This window comes from Pan troglodytes, chromosome 5 (assembly GCF_028858775.2).
Source record: "Pan troglodytes isolate AG18354 chromosome 5, NHGRI_mPanTro3-v2.0_pri, whole genome shotgun sequence".
In the NCBI taxonomy this organism is placed as follows: domain Eukaryota; kingdom Metazoa; phylum Chordata; class Mammalia; order Primates; family Hominidae; genus Pan; species Pan troglodytes.
Genome location: NC_072403.2, coordinates 58,837,001 through 58,854,973, shown reverse-complemented (window position 1 = coordinate 58,854,973; position 17,973 = coordinate 58,837,001). Strand labels below are relative to the sequence as shown.

The window sequence follows — 17,973 nt, the reverse complement described above, 5'->3', positions numbered from 1 at the left end:
TGAAGGAAATCTCAACTTTACAGTTAGGTCAAGTTGTTTATCGTACTAGAGCTTCAGCAGGAAATTTTAACTAAAATCGAATTTAACCAGTATAGCAAATATCATTTATTCCCAAAATGCTAAAGTTTGAGATAAACGGACTTGATTTCCGGCTGTTTTGACACTATCCAGAATGCCTTGCAGATGGGTGGGGCATGCTAAATACTGCAGTGTCCATTGGTGAGGTCGTCCCGGAGCCTCGCCCAGCTCCCGCGCGCTAGAGCCGCCTGCTGGTCTCACCCAGCCGGGACCGCTGACCTTGCGCTTTGTGCGGCTCCAGGCCTCCGAGTGGACTCCAGGTCTGTCTCCCTCCTGCGGTCGCCCCCTTCCTCGCCCTTTCTCTCTTCTTTTTTTTCCCTCCCCTTTACTCTCTGAGTCTCACTCTCGCATTCTTCCCTCACTCCCCCAGTTCAGTCCTTCTCTTGTCTTTTTTTCCTCTTGTCCTTTGTCCTCCTGCTCCATCCAGTCTGGGCAGAGGTGGGCCCCTTGGCTGGAGCTGGGGTCCTTCTTGGCTCAGTGTGCATATTTTTTTTTTAAACCCCTTCTGCGGAGTCTGAATGCATTGGTGGAAGGTGGGCTCGGATCGTCCCCGGGCCTGGCTGGGCTGCCGCTACGCCCCTGCGTGGGCTGAGCGGGGAAGACGAGCATGGGAGAGTGCGATCTCAGATGGCCAAGCCCTGGCCCCCGGCTCGTTTTACAAGGCCGGGGGCTCATCTCCCAGTAGGGGTGGTGGACACGCGGGACCCGGGGGGGGCAGCCACCGCATGCGTGACGGTGGACGCACATTTTGCAGACAGTAGTAGTACTCGGCCTGTTCACCTTCCAGTTGCCGTGATAATAAAATATGATGATGTATGTAAAAGCATGAATACTTGAAGAGCTTCCAGTGGCTGTGCGATTTTCCTTCGCTACCCTCTTCAACGCCTGCCACCCCCTATCCCCAAGCTGAATTTGGAAAATCTGAGATTCTCGAGGTCAAAATATATAATATTCTGAATTTGTGAAATCCCGTACTGCTAGCACATATGTTTTTACAACAAATGGCCCCAGCTTCCCAAGATCCAGGATAAGAAGTCATAAATAGAAATCATATAAAAGCCAAGGTTTTTTTCTCCGTGTTTTAAAATGGTGGTATTTTTTTTCTTGAGTGAGGGCAAATGCAGCAACAAAAATAAAGAACAGTTTCCCGTGCCAAAATCCTGAATATTCATTTCGCCCCTGAGCACTGGGTTGAAGACGCGAAATTGGGGCTGTTGGTCTGCGACGAGCTGCTGCATTTGTATTTCAGAAAGCCTGAAAAGCTATCATGGCAGCAAGGCCCAAGCTCCACTATCCCAACGGAAGAGGCCGGATGGAGTCCGTGAGATGGGTTTTAGCTGCCGCCGGAGTCGAGGTACCTTATATGCTGTTTCTTCACGGATTTGTCATACAGCTTTTGAGACCTTTGAAAGAAAAATACGTTTTGAAGCACCGTTCAGTTCTAGTTCTCGTCCACCAAAATCACAGGCACGCTTCACTGAGTCAGATACCATCCCTGAAGGGATTTTTCTTTATAATTAGAACGTAGTTGATGGAATTCTATTTTCCTTTTGACTTTTACTTAATTATTGGCTTCTGATCTAGCACCAATGAATATTTATTAATAAGAAGAAAGGAAATTTACCTGAAAATTGTCAGTTACTCTGAGCTCTTATTAATTATGCATTCTCAGGGTAAATTTCTTGTTTTCTTCAGTGGCTTCAAACTGGCAGCCTTGGTATCTTGCTTACATATGTGTGTGTGTCTGTTTTTGTTTTCGTTCTGTTCTTTTAGCTTCTTATTATGGAAATTTTCAAATACCTATAAATGTAGAGAGAACATTGCCATGAATTCCATGTACTCATCACCCGACTTCAGCAATCATCAGCTGTATGCTAATCTTGTTTCATCTATCACCTCCCTCCCCTTGTTTTGTGGGAGTATTTTAAAGCAAAATCCAAACATCATAACATTTCATCTGGGAGTTCCTCAACATTTTCCTCTAACAGATGAGGATTTTAAAATGTAGCAATATTATTATCACATCCAACAAAATTAGCAATTCTTTGTCATCTAACCTTCAGTCTGATTGTCTCAAACAGGCATTTTGTTTGTTTGTTTGTTTTTATAGTTTGTTTTAGTTTGGATCTAGACATTGGTCTACGCATTACATTTAAAATGGTTATGTTTCTTTCGGTGTTTTAAAAACCTGTAAGTTTCCTCTTCATTTTTTACAAATTTATATTTGGGAATATTTTCAGATTTATAGAAAAGTTGTAAAATAATACCGTCCCTCATTCAGTCTCCCTTAATGATAACATCTTACATCACCATGTCATATTACGAAATTAACATTGGTGCATGACTAACTAAACTACAGACTTTATTCAGATTTCACTGTTTTTTCTACTAATGTTCTGGGTTTTTTTTTTGACGGAGGCTGGCTCTGTAGCCCAGGCTGGAGTGCAGTGGTGTGATCTCGGCTCACTGCAACCTCCGCCTCCCAGGATCAAGCAATTCCCCTGCCTCAGCCTACCTAGTAGCTGGGACTACAGGTGCACACCACCACGACCAGCTAATTTTTGTATTTTTTTAGTAGAGACAGGGTTTCTCCATGTTGGCCAGGCTGATCTCGAACTCCAGACCTCAAGTGATCCGCCCACCTCGGCCTCTCAAAGTACTGGGATTACAGGTGTCAACCACCACGCCCGGCCCTTTGCTAATGTCCTTTTACTATCCCGCGATCCAACATTATATTTATTCATCCTGTTTCCATAGTTGCCAACAATCCATGACAATTTCCCAGTCGTTTCCTTCATTTTACCATCTTGACGGTTTTGAAAAGCACTGGTCAGATATTTTTGTAGAATCCTCTACAAATTGGGTTTATCTTGTTTTTTTCATGATTAGACTGAGGTTATGGGTTTGGGGAAAGAATGCCACAGAGGTGAAGTATGTTCACGTCATCATATTAGGGGTTACGTATCAACATGAGTTGTCACTGGCAATATTAACCTGGATCACATGGTTAAGGTAGTCTCTGCCAGGTTGCTGCATTTTAAAGTTACTATGTTTCCTTGTATTCTTCTGAAGCAGATCATGAAGTCCAGCCCACATTCAAAATGATGAGAATTAAGCTCTACCTCCTGGATGAGGGAGTATCTACATTTGGAATTTTTATATAAGGAAGATTTATCTCCACTCATTTATTCAGTTATTCAATTCTTTGTGTCACTATAGACCTAAGTATATTGATTTTATACTTTAGATTATAGTCTGATGACTTAAATTGCCTAAATTGTTTCAGCTTTAGCCACTGGTGCTCTTTCAGGTTTACCCTTTTTTATTTCAGATTGGCCTCTTTTTTGTTCTCAGCACTTTCTGACAGTATAAAATGCTCTGTGCTCATCTTGTATTAATATTTTCCCTGCCCTAGCCCTAGAATCAGGAATTTCTTCAATAGAAAAATGGTATTAACCAGCCGGCACGGTGGCTCACACCTGTAATCCCAGTACTTTGGGAGGCCGAGGTGGGCAAATCATGAGGTCAGGAGTTCGAGACCAGCCTGACCAACATGGTGAAACCCCGTCTCTCCCCAAAATACAAAAATTAGCTGGGTGTGGTGGCATGTGCCTGTCGTCCTAGCTACTCAGGAGGCTGAAGCAGGAGAATCGCTTGAACTGGGAGGCGGGGGTTGCAGCGAGCCGAGATTGCCCCACTGCATTCCAGCCTGGACAACAGAACGAGACTCCATCTCAAAAAAAAAAAAAAAAAAAGGTATTAATAGCCAAGATCTGGGTGCTAGATGTCTACGTTTGTTTCTAGTGCCATTTATTTTTGGAAGAAACTGCCCTGTAGAATTTTCCCCATTCTGGATTTGGTTTACTTACCCTCCAGGTGTTGCCTTGAGGTAACATGGTAAAGTGAGGATACCTTTATTTTAACGTGCTCCTCTATTCTCTGTACTTCCCATAAATTACTAGCTGGACCCAGAGGCATGATCACTTCAGCCTCCTTTTTTCTTTCTCTTTAACTTTTTTTTTCCCTGCCAGACTATGTCAGAAGAGATACTGTGAACACACTTCTATTGTATCACATCAGGGGTTGTCTCGTTTTCAGTGATGCCGACCTTCATCAGTGTGTTCCTGTGATATCAACCCCAATCCACACATTATAGTTTCTCCCATATTCTTTTCAACTTGTGGTTTTACTAGCTATTGATCATCATCATTGTTAGGGATTACAAAATGGCAATTCTTTCCATTTCCATCATTTCACCTATGTTTATGAACTGTGATTCTCTTCTAAGAGAGTACTTGTCACTCATTAACTATTTAATTACTTTAAAATATGCTTCATATAGGAAAGGCAAGGTAAATGCTTGATTATAAATTTTCACAATAATGCGTTGTTGCCCTAGCAACCTCCAAAGATGCAAATGTGAGTTGTTGGGTTATGCGTTTTGTGTTTGTTCTTTGTTTTTATTTTTTGCCTATGACAACTTGCCACATGGTGTTTTACAATTTTCTAAATGAGTTGACATCATTTTCATATGCAAATTCTGATTTCTGACTTGTCTTTAGAAATTGGAAGATGTGGTGATCCTGAGCTCATTTTCACAGGGCGGCAATTGTTGGATCTGAATAAGGACTGCCCCACCTCGCCCTCTTGTCTCAGTGTGTGTTTGCTAACTGTTAAGAGGAAAGTGAAAAACATTCATGGTCCCCTGAACCTGCTCAACTTCACTTGTGTCTGTCATTTTTCTAACCCCCATAGGCTTCTGAGTTTGTAATTCTTGATTTATTTCATAGGTTTTGAATGGATGTCTTATATATGTATGTAATATAACCCTTTGTCAAATCTTCTCTCTTCATTCTACCCTGCCCCTCCTACTCACCTATGAGTCAACATTTTTAGTTACAGTAATAAAAACTCAACCCTAAGTAAGTTAAACAAAAAAAGAACATGAGTCATCTGACCCACCTACCCCAGTCCAATCACAGGAACAGGCTGATCAGGTAGAGTAATGAGCCCACTCCTCAGACCAGACTGGATGAAGCTAGATTGGTCTCTCTCCCAGGGTGACCACATGGTTTACAAGGTGGTGGGGAGGGGCCCTCCCCATCTCTTTGCCAGTTAAGTTTGTGCTCACATAGATCTGAGACAGTCGGGAGGGACCAGCTGGCAGCCACCAGACAAGTCCATGATTCTCAATATCCCACGATTGGGTTGAACCTAAAGTTGAAGCACACACATCTGAGTAACTAGGTCACTAAAACCTACTGAAAAACAGCCTTTTCTAATTCAGGGAGTTCTCAATGTTGGTCAGTCACTTAATTTGAGTCATCACTGACATTGCTCTATGTTGGTTGTTTCTTCCATGCTTGGAACTTTACTTGCCCGAAGACCCCTTAAAACCCAGGCAAATCCCCTTTGAGACGTGGAGGATTTACACCATTTCTACCATTAACTGGGAGCATCAGTTGAGCACCTTGTCCCTGCATATATCATATAAACTTTCTGAGCTAAATGTGGTGGCTTGAGCCTATAATCTCAGCTTCTTGGGAGGCTGAGGGTGGCAGGATCCCTTGAGCCCAGGAGGTTGAGGCTGCAGTGAACTGTGATTGAGCCACTGCACTCCAGCCTGTGTGACAGACCTCTAAGAAAAAATAAATAAATAACCCTTTCTGTTAACTAATATGATGTTTTGACTTTTGATTTTAGTATGTTGTAGTACAAATATCCAGGGACAAATTCCTCAACTGAATCTATCTGAGAGACAAATTGTCAATTGATCCAGGAGTACTGCCTGCACTACATCTGACCATCTAGGCTTCGAGCATTGTTGCCCCAAGGATACTGTTCATGAGCATTAGATAGAGATCCTCTGGGAGCATTGAGGCTCCTTTCCTCACACCATGAGCACCCACTCTGGCAAGTAGCAGAAGCCAAGCCTATGATCCTGATTCTCCCCCACCCCTCCAAGTTGAATGTTTTTCAACTAAATTCACCAATTGTTAACATTTTGCTACATTTGCTTTCTCCCTTCCTTTTTTTTCTGAATTGTTTCAAAGTAGTTGCAGACATCAGCATGTGTCTTCCTCCCAATGTTACAGGAAAGGGGTCCTGATCCAGACCCCAACCGAGGGTTCTTGGATCTTGCAGAAGAAAGAATTTCAGGCGAGTCTGCAGTGCAAAGCAAAAGCAAGTTTATTAGGAAAGTAAAGGAATAAAAGAATGGCTACTCTATAGAGCAGTCCCAAGGGCTGCTGGTTGCCCATTTTTATAGTTATTTCTTGATAATATGCTAAACAATGGGGTAAATTATTCATGCCTCCCCTTTCTAGATCATATAGGGTAACTTCCTGACATTGCCGTGGCCTTTGTAAACTGTCATGGTGCTGTTTGGGAGTGTGGCAATGAGGACGACCAGAGGTCACTCTCATCACCATCTTGGTTTTGGTGGGATTTAGCTGGCTTCTTTAATGCAACCTGTTTTATCAGCAAGGTCTTTATGACCTGTATCTTTTGCTGACCTCCTGTCTCATCCAGTGGCTTACAATTCCTTAACTGTCTGGGAATACAGCCCCCCCAGTAGGTCTCAGCCTCATCTTACCCAGCTCCTGTTCAAGATGGAGTTGCTCTGGTTCACACGCCTCTGACACCAAGGCAAAATAAATAATTGTCCTAATAACCACAATACCATTGTCACCACCAAGAAAATTAACACTGCCTTCACAACATCTAATATGCAATCCATATTCAAATGTTCCGTTTTCCCCCAAATGTCTATATAATGGTTACACGTCTGTTTAGCAGTTATAACAGTTTCCTCTCCTCTGAAATCTACTTCCAATTTGGTTAAGTCTCTTTAGTTGATTTTCATCAACAGGACCTGACTTTTTTTTCATGCCCTCGACTCTTGAGAAGTCCAGGCCATTATGTTCGTAAGGTCCCACATCCTGAATATACCTGATTTTCACCTTGTGTGTAGATTCAGGGTAAATATTTTTGGTGTTGTTTTAGCAGGTGTGACTGTGCCCTTCTCACTATGTTAACAACAGAAGCCTCAGGATGTCAGAGTGTTCTCCACTGGGGAGCCAAGTTTGATTGTTTGGTTAGACAGAGGGTGAGAGATCTCCCGATCTCTCCATTATAAATCGACACTTTCCCTTTATCATAATTAAGTAACTTAATTAAGTCTTCTGTAAAAAAGAGCTTTTCCTTCCTCCTACCTTTTTTTTTTTAGCATCATCATTTATGGACATAGAGATTTTGTTGTTGGGTGTTATAATCCATAATTGACATCATTCTTTTTGATGCTTAAATTTTCCCAGATTTGGTAGGGATTCCCCTTACAGGGCCCTCCATGCCTTTCTCTTTCACATTTGAGCACTTCCTTGCTTTCTGGCATAACAAAATCAACCTTCTCTTATAGGAGCCCTAGTTCCTTTTAGGGGGCAGTGATATTTAGAAACCAAGATGTGGATGCTAAGTCTGCTCTTTCTCTCTGCTTCTTAAGACTGTTTAACTTGGCATTTTTTGTCCTGAGCCTGTATGATATTTACCCCCTTTTGGAGGGTGAGGATATCTTTTTAAAAAATTGATGCATAATGTACATATTTGGGGAATACATTTGATATTTTGATACATGTGTATCATGTGTAGTGATCAAATCAGGGTAATTAGGATATCCATCACCCACCTCAAACATTTATCTTTCCTTTATGGCGGAACATTCCAATTCTCTTCTAGCCATTTTGAACTGTGTAATACGTTATTGTTAACTATAGCCTACTGTACTATCGAACACTAGATTTTATTTCTTCTGTCTAGCTGTATTTATGTACCATTAACCAACCTCTTTTCACATCCCATTCCTCTCTACACTTCCCAGCCTCTAGTAAGCACCAATCAACTTTCTATTTCCATGAGATCCACTTTTTTAGCTCCCACATATGAATCAGAACATGCAGTCTTTGTCTTTCTGTGCCTGGCTTATTTCACTTAACGTAATGACCTCTGTTTCTGTTGGTGTTGCTGAAAATGACAGGATTTTGTTTTCTTAATGGCTGAATAATATTCCACTATGTATATATACGTTTCTTTTTTTAAAATTTAGTTTGATGAAGAATTTCTGGAAACAAAAGAACAGTTGTACAAGTTGCAGGATGGTGAGTATGAAAATGAAACAACTGCCTCTAATACTGATTTTCCTTTAAGAACTGCTGTTTATGTGGAAGGGCAAAAGTATTCAATGACACTGAACATTCAGAACAGTATCCTAAAACCAAAAAAAGCAAGAGGGAATAAATAGTTGAAATTGCCAGGAAATCACTTCTTATTCAATAGTGCCATAAAAGCTGGCCGAAGGGGGTGAGCAGTTCCTTCCCCATCCAAGCGAACAGCTCTTCTCCATCCCTTTCTTCTCCCCTCTCTCCCCTCCAATCTCTTCCTCCCCCTTTCTTTCTCTCCCTTGCCCCTTCCCTCCTTCTCATCTTTCCCTACTTCCTTCATACTATCTGAGGCATCCTGGCCTGCTTGAAGTATGCAAATAAATATCCCCATTTACATGGGGATACTTTCTGAAGTAAATACTACACAGAAGTGAAATCAACGAACTGCCCCCTCCCTTCACCTTTAATTCCTGGTCAGCCCTGCTCCCTCCTTGCCCATCCATTATAGCAGGAGCCACCAGCAGACCCATAAAGAATGCGCCCATCAACCCTGTGAGCAGCCTCCCTCCCAGCCCACAGCAGGGTCCTCAGGCCCAGCTGGAGGCTCCCTTGTGTGGTACCAGCTCTCCAGGGCTGTAAGGCCACCTTTTGTGTGTGACGGTGGCTGGAAGCCACTAGGCATGTGCTAAGTACTCCTCTTGCCTCTCCCCTCACCTGCTCCGAATGCCCAAACCCTCAAGGGCCAAGCTGTACCCTATACCGGCATCTCTCCCCAGGGTTTGGTATGTGGAAAGTGTTGGATTCAGGTTTGTTAAATAAAACAATGGGTTGTTTTTTTAACTAGTGACAGCAAACTTGGTAGTAAACGGTCTGTTCTGTGGCTACAGAGTAGCCATAGAGTATACATGAGCCAAAGAGTATACATGAGTCTCAGCTAGTTACTTAGGTTTCATGATCAGATTCTCTAAAAACAGTGCTGTCCAGCAGAACATTCTACAGTGAAGGAATCGTTCTATTCTGCATTGTCCAATATGGTAGCCACTAGGCAAATGTGACTGTTGAGCACATGAAATATGTCTAGTGCAACTTAGGAACTGAATTTTAAGTTTTAAAAATTGTAATTAATTTAAATTTAGATTTACATAGCTGCATGTAGCTGGTGACTGCTGTATTGGCCAGTGTAGCACTGAAGAAATATCTTCACTACATTCCCCTCAATCCCTTATCACTGTGGATAGGTATTTTTCCTGGGGTGAAAATGAAAAGGGAACGTTTATAACAATGCTAGTTTTCAGCCTTCTTTTTTTTTTTCGAGGTAGAGTCTTGCTCTGTTGCCCAGGCGTGCAATGGCACGATCTTGGCTCATTGCAACCTCCGCCTCCCAGGTTCAAGCAATTCTCCTGCCTCAGCCTCCCAAGTAGCTGGGACAACAGGCATCTGCTACCACACCCGGCTAATTTTTGTATATCTAGTAGAGGCAGGGTTTCACTATGTTGGCCAGGCTGGTCTTGAACTCCTGACCTCATGATCCGCCTGCCTTGGCCTCCCAAAGTGCTGGGATTACAGGCTTGAGCCACCACACCTGGCCCCTTCAGGCTTCTTTTGTGGCTAAATCTGCTCTCCTGAATGAAGTTAAGGTTATCTGTCATCTGGAAGCTTTACACTATTTCCTAAGGCCATGATTCCACCGTTTCTTTTCATTCCACAGAGCATTTTTTAGGGGTTGGGGGACAGAGAAGAAAAGATCATTTCTAACTCTGGGCTTCCATTCTCAGGTAACCACCTGCTGTTCCAACAAGTGCCCATGGTTGAAATTGACGGGATGAAGTTGGTACAGACCCGAAGCATTCTCCACTACATAGCAGACAAGCACAATCTCTTTGGCAAGAACCTCAAGGAGAGAACCCTGTACTGTGGCCCCTCTCGAGTGTTGTCACTTGTCAGCTTACTGATGCCTTAGCTGATTAGCAACCTCTGTAGCACACCACATTTACTTTATGTCTTACATAGTTAGTGAGATCAGGGAACAAAAACCCAAGAAGGTCACGAAGACCAGTTGGAACTTCAGTAGAGAGAGTCTGAGTAAAACAAAAGAAAAGAATTGGATTCAGATATTGAATACTATATCTAGGGTGTCATTGTTTCAGATTTCAACATTTTTAAATGCTTTGATACTGCTTTTTCCCTTTCTTGCACATTCACTATTGTTAAGTATTAGGAATGAGGAGCTGCTGTGACATTCAAGGCCTGGGAGAGTGAGCATTAGATTATAATTTGAAATCAAAGCCTGGTCCTTGCACCCCTTAGATGTATGACCCTGGGCAACGTGGGTATAAGAATAGTACATTTCTCATAGTGTCATGTGATTTAATGAGATAATGGATAGAGAGTGTTTAGCACCATGCCTGGTACACTCTAAGCACTCAATAAGTGGTATTCACTATTTTTATAAAGTTGAAGTTTGACCCATACAAAGAGACCAAAACATGGATGCTGGGGTAAAAGTGGAGTAGGATGCCAGGAGAGAGAGCACTCATGACTGTCAAGCTGTCTGATCTGTGACAGATTTTTCTGAGTTACAACTAGAATTGACCTTATATCTTTGCTTTTAAGAGACAGGTATAGGTAAATGCTTCTAGGGACTTAAGTTGCAGCATCTTAAAAAAAAAAAAAAAAAAAAAGCACTCTGAATTCTTAGTTGTGGAAACTGATGGCTTCAAAGAGAGGAGAAACTGAGACAACTGCTTTTTTGTTTTAAGGATTGACATGTACGTGGAGGGGACACTGGATCTGCTGGAACTGCTTATCATGCATCCTTTCTTAAAACCAGATGATCAACAAAAGGAAGTGGTTAACATGGCCCAGAAGGCTATAATTAGATACTTTCCTGTGTTTGAAAAGGTAGGTGGCAGAGATGCCTACATACACAGAGTAACCAAACCACAAACCATAAAGAAGCTGCCACAAACACCCTTTTCTGTCCAAGGATTTTAAAACTGAGCCCAGTTGAACTAACCTAAGAGCTAATGGACTTCTAAGAGCTAATAGTAGCCACAGCACAAAGCTGGTGTCTTAGAGCCCCTTGGACTCTGCTAGGACCACATGATTCAGAAGTCTAGAAAAAGTATGGGCTCCCTGCCTTTGTTCCTTATTGTTCCTTGCATTCACCAAGTTCCCACCTTGTGTGGATACAGCAGACACTTCAGAAGATACAGAAAACAAAAACTACCTCATTCATTCATTCAACAAAAGTTGTCGAACAGCTGTCTCATAGCTGACATCCTCCCTGATAATTTGATATGAGTAGAAGAACCATTTCCATTTTATTTATCTTCCCTTTGCTCTTTTTGTTTTTGGTTTTGTTGTTTTTCTCTTCTTGTTATATCTGCTTTTCTGAGCTTCAAATTCTTTATTCCTGAACTGGGAGGAACTTTTTTAGTGTTTCAATGCAAACACTAAAGAAGAGGGTGTGAAAATATGGGAAGACCTATTTGGCAAGCTTCCTCTGACCATCTTTATGGAACTAGATTTAGGAAAAAGGAGAGGTATTTTCTGGGGTTTCTGTAGCTAGGTTTTATGGTATCTTTCCCACAGGCACTTTGTGAATGTAAAATAGGATAATGAAGAAATGTGGTCTGGAACGGGCACAGAGGACCTGGTGCTTTGGCAAAGGTTCACTGCTCATTCTTAGGTCCCAAGGGCCCAGACTGTGTCAGGGTTTCTTGCAACACGCCTATGAGGTGAGAACCATTGTCCCTTTTACACATAATGAAATGAAGTCATGAAGAGATTCAGTGACCTGTCCAAGGTAACATGGCCAGAAAATGGAGAGCAGGGTTGGAACTCCGGCCTCTGACTACAAATTCAGGATGCATTGTACTATGCCACTCTGGCTCCAGTAGCTATATTTGACCTGGAATTGTGTTCGGAGTCCCTGTGACACACACACTTGTGCACATGCAGACACCCATGGGCATCCAAGAGTTGACTGTGAAGGGGATCTCCCCTTTGCTACCACTGCTTCTTGCCTCTCCCTAATCACAATCTATTCTTATAAGCCCCACACCTATACGTTACCCTCAGAATGGGAGTCAAGATGAACTCAAGCTTTTCATTTTCTCTGTTTTGGGACATGTAAGAGGAAGTCTAATTTTGTAATTGGGTTGAGTTTATGACTACACCTCTTGATGTTCTAGCAACAGAACTGGGAAATAAGAGTGGGCCCCTTGAAGATGATCTATCACTTAGATTTCTTAAATCACCCTGCCCCTCCCCAAGCCTCCTGCATGCATTTCTGTAGATACATTTTTGGAGTAGATATATCCTTTCAAAACACCAGATGCTAAATCCAGAAATAAGGAATTTTCCCTTCCCCACTTCAATGTCTCATTCAGATCCACAGCAGATATTTAAGGATGCTTTCATTTCCACACCTTTTTTGTACTTTCTCTCTTTCTCTCTCTCTCTCACTCTCTCTCTCTCTCCCCCTCTCTCTCACTCTCTCTGTCAGATATAGGGTGCGTTCTCTTAATTGATGTTATTTATGAAAGCATGAAATGACAAGGTCATAGTTTCACCTCTTCTCAGATACTGCACTGATTCAATAGCCTCATCAGTCTCTCCATGTGGAATATTGTAACTGATGCACACCATTTCCCTACAGATTTTAAGGAGTCATGGACAAAGTTTTCTTGTTGGTAATCAGCTGAGTCTTGCAGATGTGATTTTACTCCAAACCATTTTAGCTCTAGAAGAGAAAATTCCTAATATCCTGTCTGCATTTCCTTTCCTCCAGGTAAATAAAACTATGTATTAGAAGATTGGCCTAGAACTCTTGGGCCTTCCTTCAGTGCCTATTGTTTGGTTGGCTTTGGGGAGTGTGTGTGTGTGTGTATGTGTAATATTTTTAAGATTCTAGTTTGGCAAATGAAATGAAAGTAAGGACCCAAAGTTATTTTTCTGGTCCTTAAATTCTTCAAGTTGAAAGATCATTGAAGTGTAAAAGATTTTTTTTTTAAGGTGGGATCTTACTATGTTGCCCAGAATGGTCTTGAACTCCTGGGCTCAAGAGATCCTCCCACCTCAGTCTCCTGAGTAGCAGGGACTATAGGCATGTGCCAGCACACCCAGCTCAGAAATTTTCATCTTAATTTTGTTCCGTAACTGCACTCCTGGAAAAAACTCCATGCACAGGGAGTTTGCCTCAGGGGACTTTCCACAGAAATAACCATAGAGATGAGGTGGTCTCACACTCACATGTATCTACTGATGGAATAGTGGGCGAGATAAACATCAAAACAGTCTCATTCATCAGGCTATGACCCCCTTTCTCAGAAATAGTATGGTCTCAAGTTAGGAAATTCTAAGCCTGAGCTCTGAGAGCAAATGAGAGATATTAGCACCCTAAACATCACCCCAAAGGATTCCTACCATTCTCCTTCTGAGAATTCCAAGGAAAGACTTGTGTGGTTCAAATTATCCCTCAGGGTTATTCTGGCAGGATTGATCATAGAACTTTAAAGGAGAGAAGGGCTTTTAAAAAAAAACTCATTTAATGACTTCAATATTCACTTGAGGAAGTAGAGACCCAGGATAAAGAAATCAGCAGCCAAGCTGGCTTAGCCAGTGGATGCTTGAGTTTTATCTAGAACCTTAGCCTTTTATCTCCAAGTCTAATGTGCAGACTGTAACTCCTGGGCCAAACCTGGCATGCCACCTGTTTTTATACAGCTTGTGAGTTAAGAATAGTTTTTACATTTTTAAATGGTTGAAAAAAATCTGTGGAATAATATTTCATGACACATAAAAATTATATGAAATTCAAATTCTAGTATTCATAAATTTCATTGGTACAAAGCCATGCCCACTCATTTACACAATGTCAAGGTTACTTTTGTTTTTCTACAGCAGAGTTGAGTAGATCTGATAGAGACCATATGGCCTGCAGAACTTAAAATATTTGCTGACTGGTCCTTTATAGAAAAAGCTTGCCAATCCCTGAAACAGCCCGGATACAGACCAAATTGCTATATGTTTGACCAAGTTATCAAAAGCCAAGAGAGATACACTAACTCTCCGAAGAGTAACACACATACTTAAAACAATTTTTTGCCAAGTCTATTAAATATTTTGATATACTAATGAGAGCAATTACCACCAGTTCAATAAGTACACCCAGAAAATGAGAATAAAAATCTTCAACAAGGCAATAAACCACCATATCATTTATGTTATAGTTTATTTTTTTTTTCAATTTTTTTTCATTTACTTTTGCAGACACAGAGATTGACTTTCCTTAATTTGATTTTATTCATTCAGAACTTAGGATACTTTTCACCTGAAGTATTCTTTTGCACTGTTAAAAAAGTTACTTGTTTAGCAGAGAAGGGAAATTAGAGGAAGGGATCTGCAACTTGTTGAGTGCCAGCTTCATTCCAGTCAGTCTGCTAGGCACTTACATGCATTTGCTCATCTGTCCCGTCAACCCCACCCCAATAACCCTAGGAGATGGGCTTCACTATCTCCATTTTACAGATGAAAATTACCAGCTTGGAAACATTACATTCTGCATAAAGTTGCAAGACTGTGGATGACTGAGTTGGGAGCCGCAGGGGAGTCAGGGATCTAAGTCTGTACTCTTTCCACTAGACTGTGTGGTTTCTGAGAAACACATTTAGAAGTACTAGAAGTACCTTTGGCCCCAAATAGGTGGGATGCTGAACCCAGAAGTAGGTAGAATGCTAAGCTTATTAAAGGTGAAATCTAGGCCGGGCGCAGTGGCTCACACCTGTAATCCCAGCACTTTGGGTGGCTGAGGTGGGTGGATCACTTAAGGTCAGGAGTTCAAGACCAGTCTGGCCAACATGGTGAAACCCCATCTCTACTAAAAACAAAACAATTAGCTGAGCATGGTGGCATGTGCCTGTAATCCCAGCTACTCGGAGGCTGAGGCAGGAGAATCACTTGAACTGGGGAGGTGGAGGTTGCAGTGAGCCGAGATCATGCCACTGCACTCCAGCCTGGGTGACAGAGCAAAACTGTGTCTCAAAAAAAAAACAAAAAACAAAAAAAGTGAAATCTTTCCAGGCATGCATATATATACATGCTTGTGTACACATACACACACACCTCACAGGCAGTAAAGTACTTTTCATTGAATGGACACAAAAGATTTTAAAAGTCTAGGGTAAATGATAGAGATCAAGGTTTTTTGGTAAACTGTAGCACCAGGACCTATTGGTATTTTACATTGATGATACTATAATAACAACCTTTTTTAAGCCCCAAGCATTATCTGCATAAATACAGTTTTAATCTGTGATCAGATTGAGCATCAATATTTTAAAACTTCAGAATCGGACACCAGATCTGTGTTGAATTTAAAGGGTTATTCCTGTGTTGATTAATGGATTTAAAAAGTCACAAAAATTTTACCATACTTTGATAACTATGAACCCCAGATAAATCTTGAAACAATACATCATTTGGAACAAGATTCTAAATTTTGGTATAATATTTAAAATCATACAAGTAGAGCTTAAGTACGTAATGAAAAGAGAAAATTGTCATATTTATATATAATTAATTGGCATCATTAGGGTTTTTGTTACTATTAGTGACGTATGTATGTTTGTGTGTGTGCTTAATTAAGGCTGTGCCTTGCACATAATAGGCAATTAATAAATAGTAGCTATTTAAAATGACCTCTTCACTTTTAAATAAATGGTTTTATTTAAATATCTTTAAAAGGTTTTATTAGAATAATTATATATGATGAGCATATGCTTCTTCATATAGTTCAGATTTTTCATTAGATCAAATGGGCTTTTCTTCTCAGTTACTGAGAATTGGTAAGATTTGATTCTGTGAATGAAAAATACAATGTTTTTCTTCCATTCCAGTTTATATAAATATCTGGTATCTGAGCCAGAGGCTATGAAAAAAATGCAACTGGCTATTTCCTGCACATAGCCAGAAAGAGGATTCATTTACTGATAGGAGTAAAAACTCTGAAGAAGTTGAATCTTAAGATATAAATTGTACCATCTAGTGATTTTTTAAAGCACCTTTACTTAAGTGGCTCATGCATTTTCTCCCAGCAGATCAGTGCACTTCAGGTGGCTAGTCCGAGTGGTGTTTACAGCTAATTGATCACAACCAGTTACAGATTTTTGTTCCTTCCCCACTCCCACTGCTTCAAATTGACTACTGTTAAAAAACAATACAAAACAATACACTGGAGGTGTTTTCAGTGAGTTTTCCCCTTCCTTTTTTTTCACCTTAAGTGTCATAATTCTATTTTGAGTATGTTTTTACTTTTGCCATTTCTGTAAAGAGTGCTTACCTTTTTGTGAACCTGGAGATTTGTGTAAACCCTGATCTTGATACCAGTGATTGATGACAGAGATTGTAAATAATCATAGAGATCAGATCTTAACCTAGCCTCGTCCAACCCAAAGCCCGCGGGCTGCATGTGGCTCAGGACAACTTTGAATGTGGCCTAACATAAATTCATAAACTTTCTTATAACATTATGAGATATTTTGAGGGTTTTTTTTCAGCTCATTAGCTACCTTTAGTGTTAGTGTATTTTATGTGTGGCCCAGTGAAGCCAAAAGATTGGACACCCCTGCTAAACAAATGCTAGATTTCATTTCTGCTTGGAACTCTTCAACAAGTATTTATTGAACAAATTTTGATGGGCCATTTTGCATAACCATATCTTCGTAGTATCTAATACCATTTTTGTTAGCCTTAAAGTTTTGGTTTTCCTTTTTCAGGAGTACACAGTGAAACTAAGTAATATCCCTACAATTAAGAGATTCCTTGAACCTGGCAGCAAGAAGAAGCCTCCCCCTGATGAAATTTATGTGAGAACCGTCTACAACATCTTTAGGCCATAAAACAACACATCCATGTGTGAGTGACAGTGTGTTCCTAGAGATGGTACTATCTACAGTCATGTCTTAATGGATCCCAGCTCTGTCATGGTGCTATCTATGTATTAAGTTGGGTCCTAAGTTGGGTCTTTTGTGTCAAAGAGATCATCTCTTCTAGAAATATCAACCTTTTTTGTCCAGTAAATAATTGTTAGGGGATCTTTATTGGAAAACTTTTTTGGAGAGGCTGGTATTTAAGTTAGATCTGATTGGGCTACTCATGTCCTGTAGCCAGTTCATCCTCATAATAAGAATGGGCAGGATCTCTTGTTCTCTCCTGAGTGTCCTTCTACTCTCCTGAGCGTCTTTCTGCTCTCCTTATCCTGTTCTCTTATCCTTATCCCCTCCAGTCTCTGCCTAATTTTTAGTGTTTAATAACAACCGAATGTCTAGTAAATGACTCTCCTCTGAGCTGTAATAAATAAAATGGTAGTAATGAATGCAATCAGTATTAGCCAAAATAAAGAATTTATGAGTCATTGCTCATTGTCTTGTTGTGAGAATTTTTTAATTAGTTTTTTTCAAATATAGAATACATTTGCACGGTTCAAAAATCAAAAAAGTATAAAAGGGTCTACAGTCTTGGAAGTCTTTTCAACCCTGCTTCCCCGCAACCGAATCCTGCTTCTCACAGGCAAATGCAGTTACTATTTGTGTACCCTTCCAGTTACATCTGACACATGTATAAGAAAATGCAAATATATATTATTTTTATCTTCTTACTACCCAAAATGGTTATTTGTAGGCTTCTAATTTTTTGCATTTCAGAACTAAGAGTATGGTCTGTTAATATAATGCTG

The 17,973-nt window shown here is 40.8% G+C and overlaps 1 protein-coding gene across 2 annotated transcripts; it reads left to right on the top strand.

Moving 5' to 3' along the window:
- The first annotated feature begins 208 nt into the window (after nucleotides 1-208).
- On the top strand, nucleotides 209-17,654 carry GSTA4 (glutathione S-transferase alpha 4). Of its 2 annotated transcripts, none has more exons than XM_518543.6 (7): nucleotides 209-338; nucleotides 1,328-1,432; nucleotides 8,180-8,231; nucleotides 10,010-10,142; nucleotides 10,994-11,135; nucleotides 12,898-13,029; nucleotides 17,015-17,654. In XM_518543.6, the coding sequence occupies exons 2-7, from the start codon at nucleotides 1,346-1,348 to the stop codon at nucleotides 17,135-17,137; spliced, it is 669 nt and encodes a 222-aa protein (XP_518543.1). In that variant the 5' UTR covers nucleotides 209-338; nucleotides 1,328-1,345; the 3' UTR covers nucleotides 17,138-17,654. The 2 variants fall into 2 exon arrangements, with proteins under 2 accessions (XP_518543.1, XP_009449731.1); XM_009451456.5 differs by having other exon boundaries at nucleotides 234-338; nucleotides 1,188-1,432.
- The last annotated feature ends 319 nt before the right edge of the window (nucleotides 17,655-17,973 follow it).

Bases quoted from the DNA above. Each gene is read 5' to 3' on its own strand.
- GSTA4 (XM_518543.6), top strand. From the start codon at position 1,346: ATGGCAGCAAGGCCCAAGCTCCACTATCCCAACGGAAGAGGCCGGATG. The intron at 8,232-10,009 runs GTGAGTATGAAA...TTCCATTCTCAG, and splicing joins GTTGTACAAGTTGCAGGATG to GTAACCACCTGCTGTTCCAA. The intron at 13,030-17,014 runs GTAAATAAAACT...TTCCTTTTTCAG, and splicing joins CTGCATTTCCTTTCCTCCAG to GAGTACACAGTGAAACTAAG.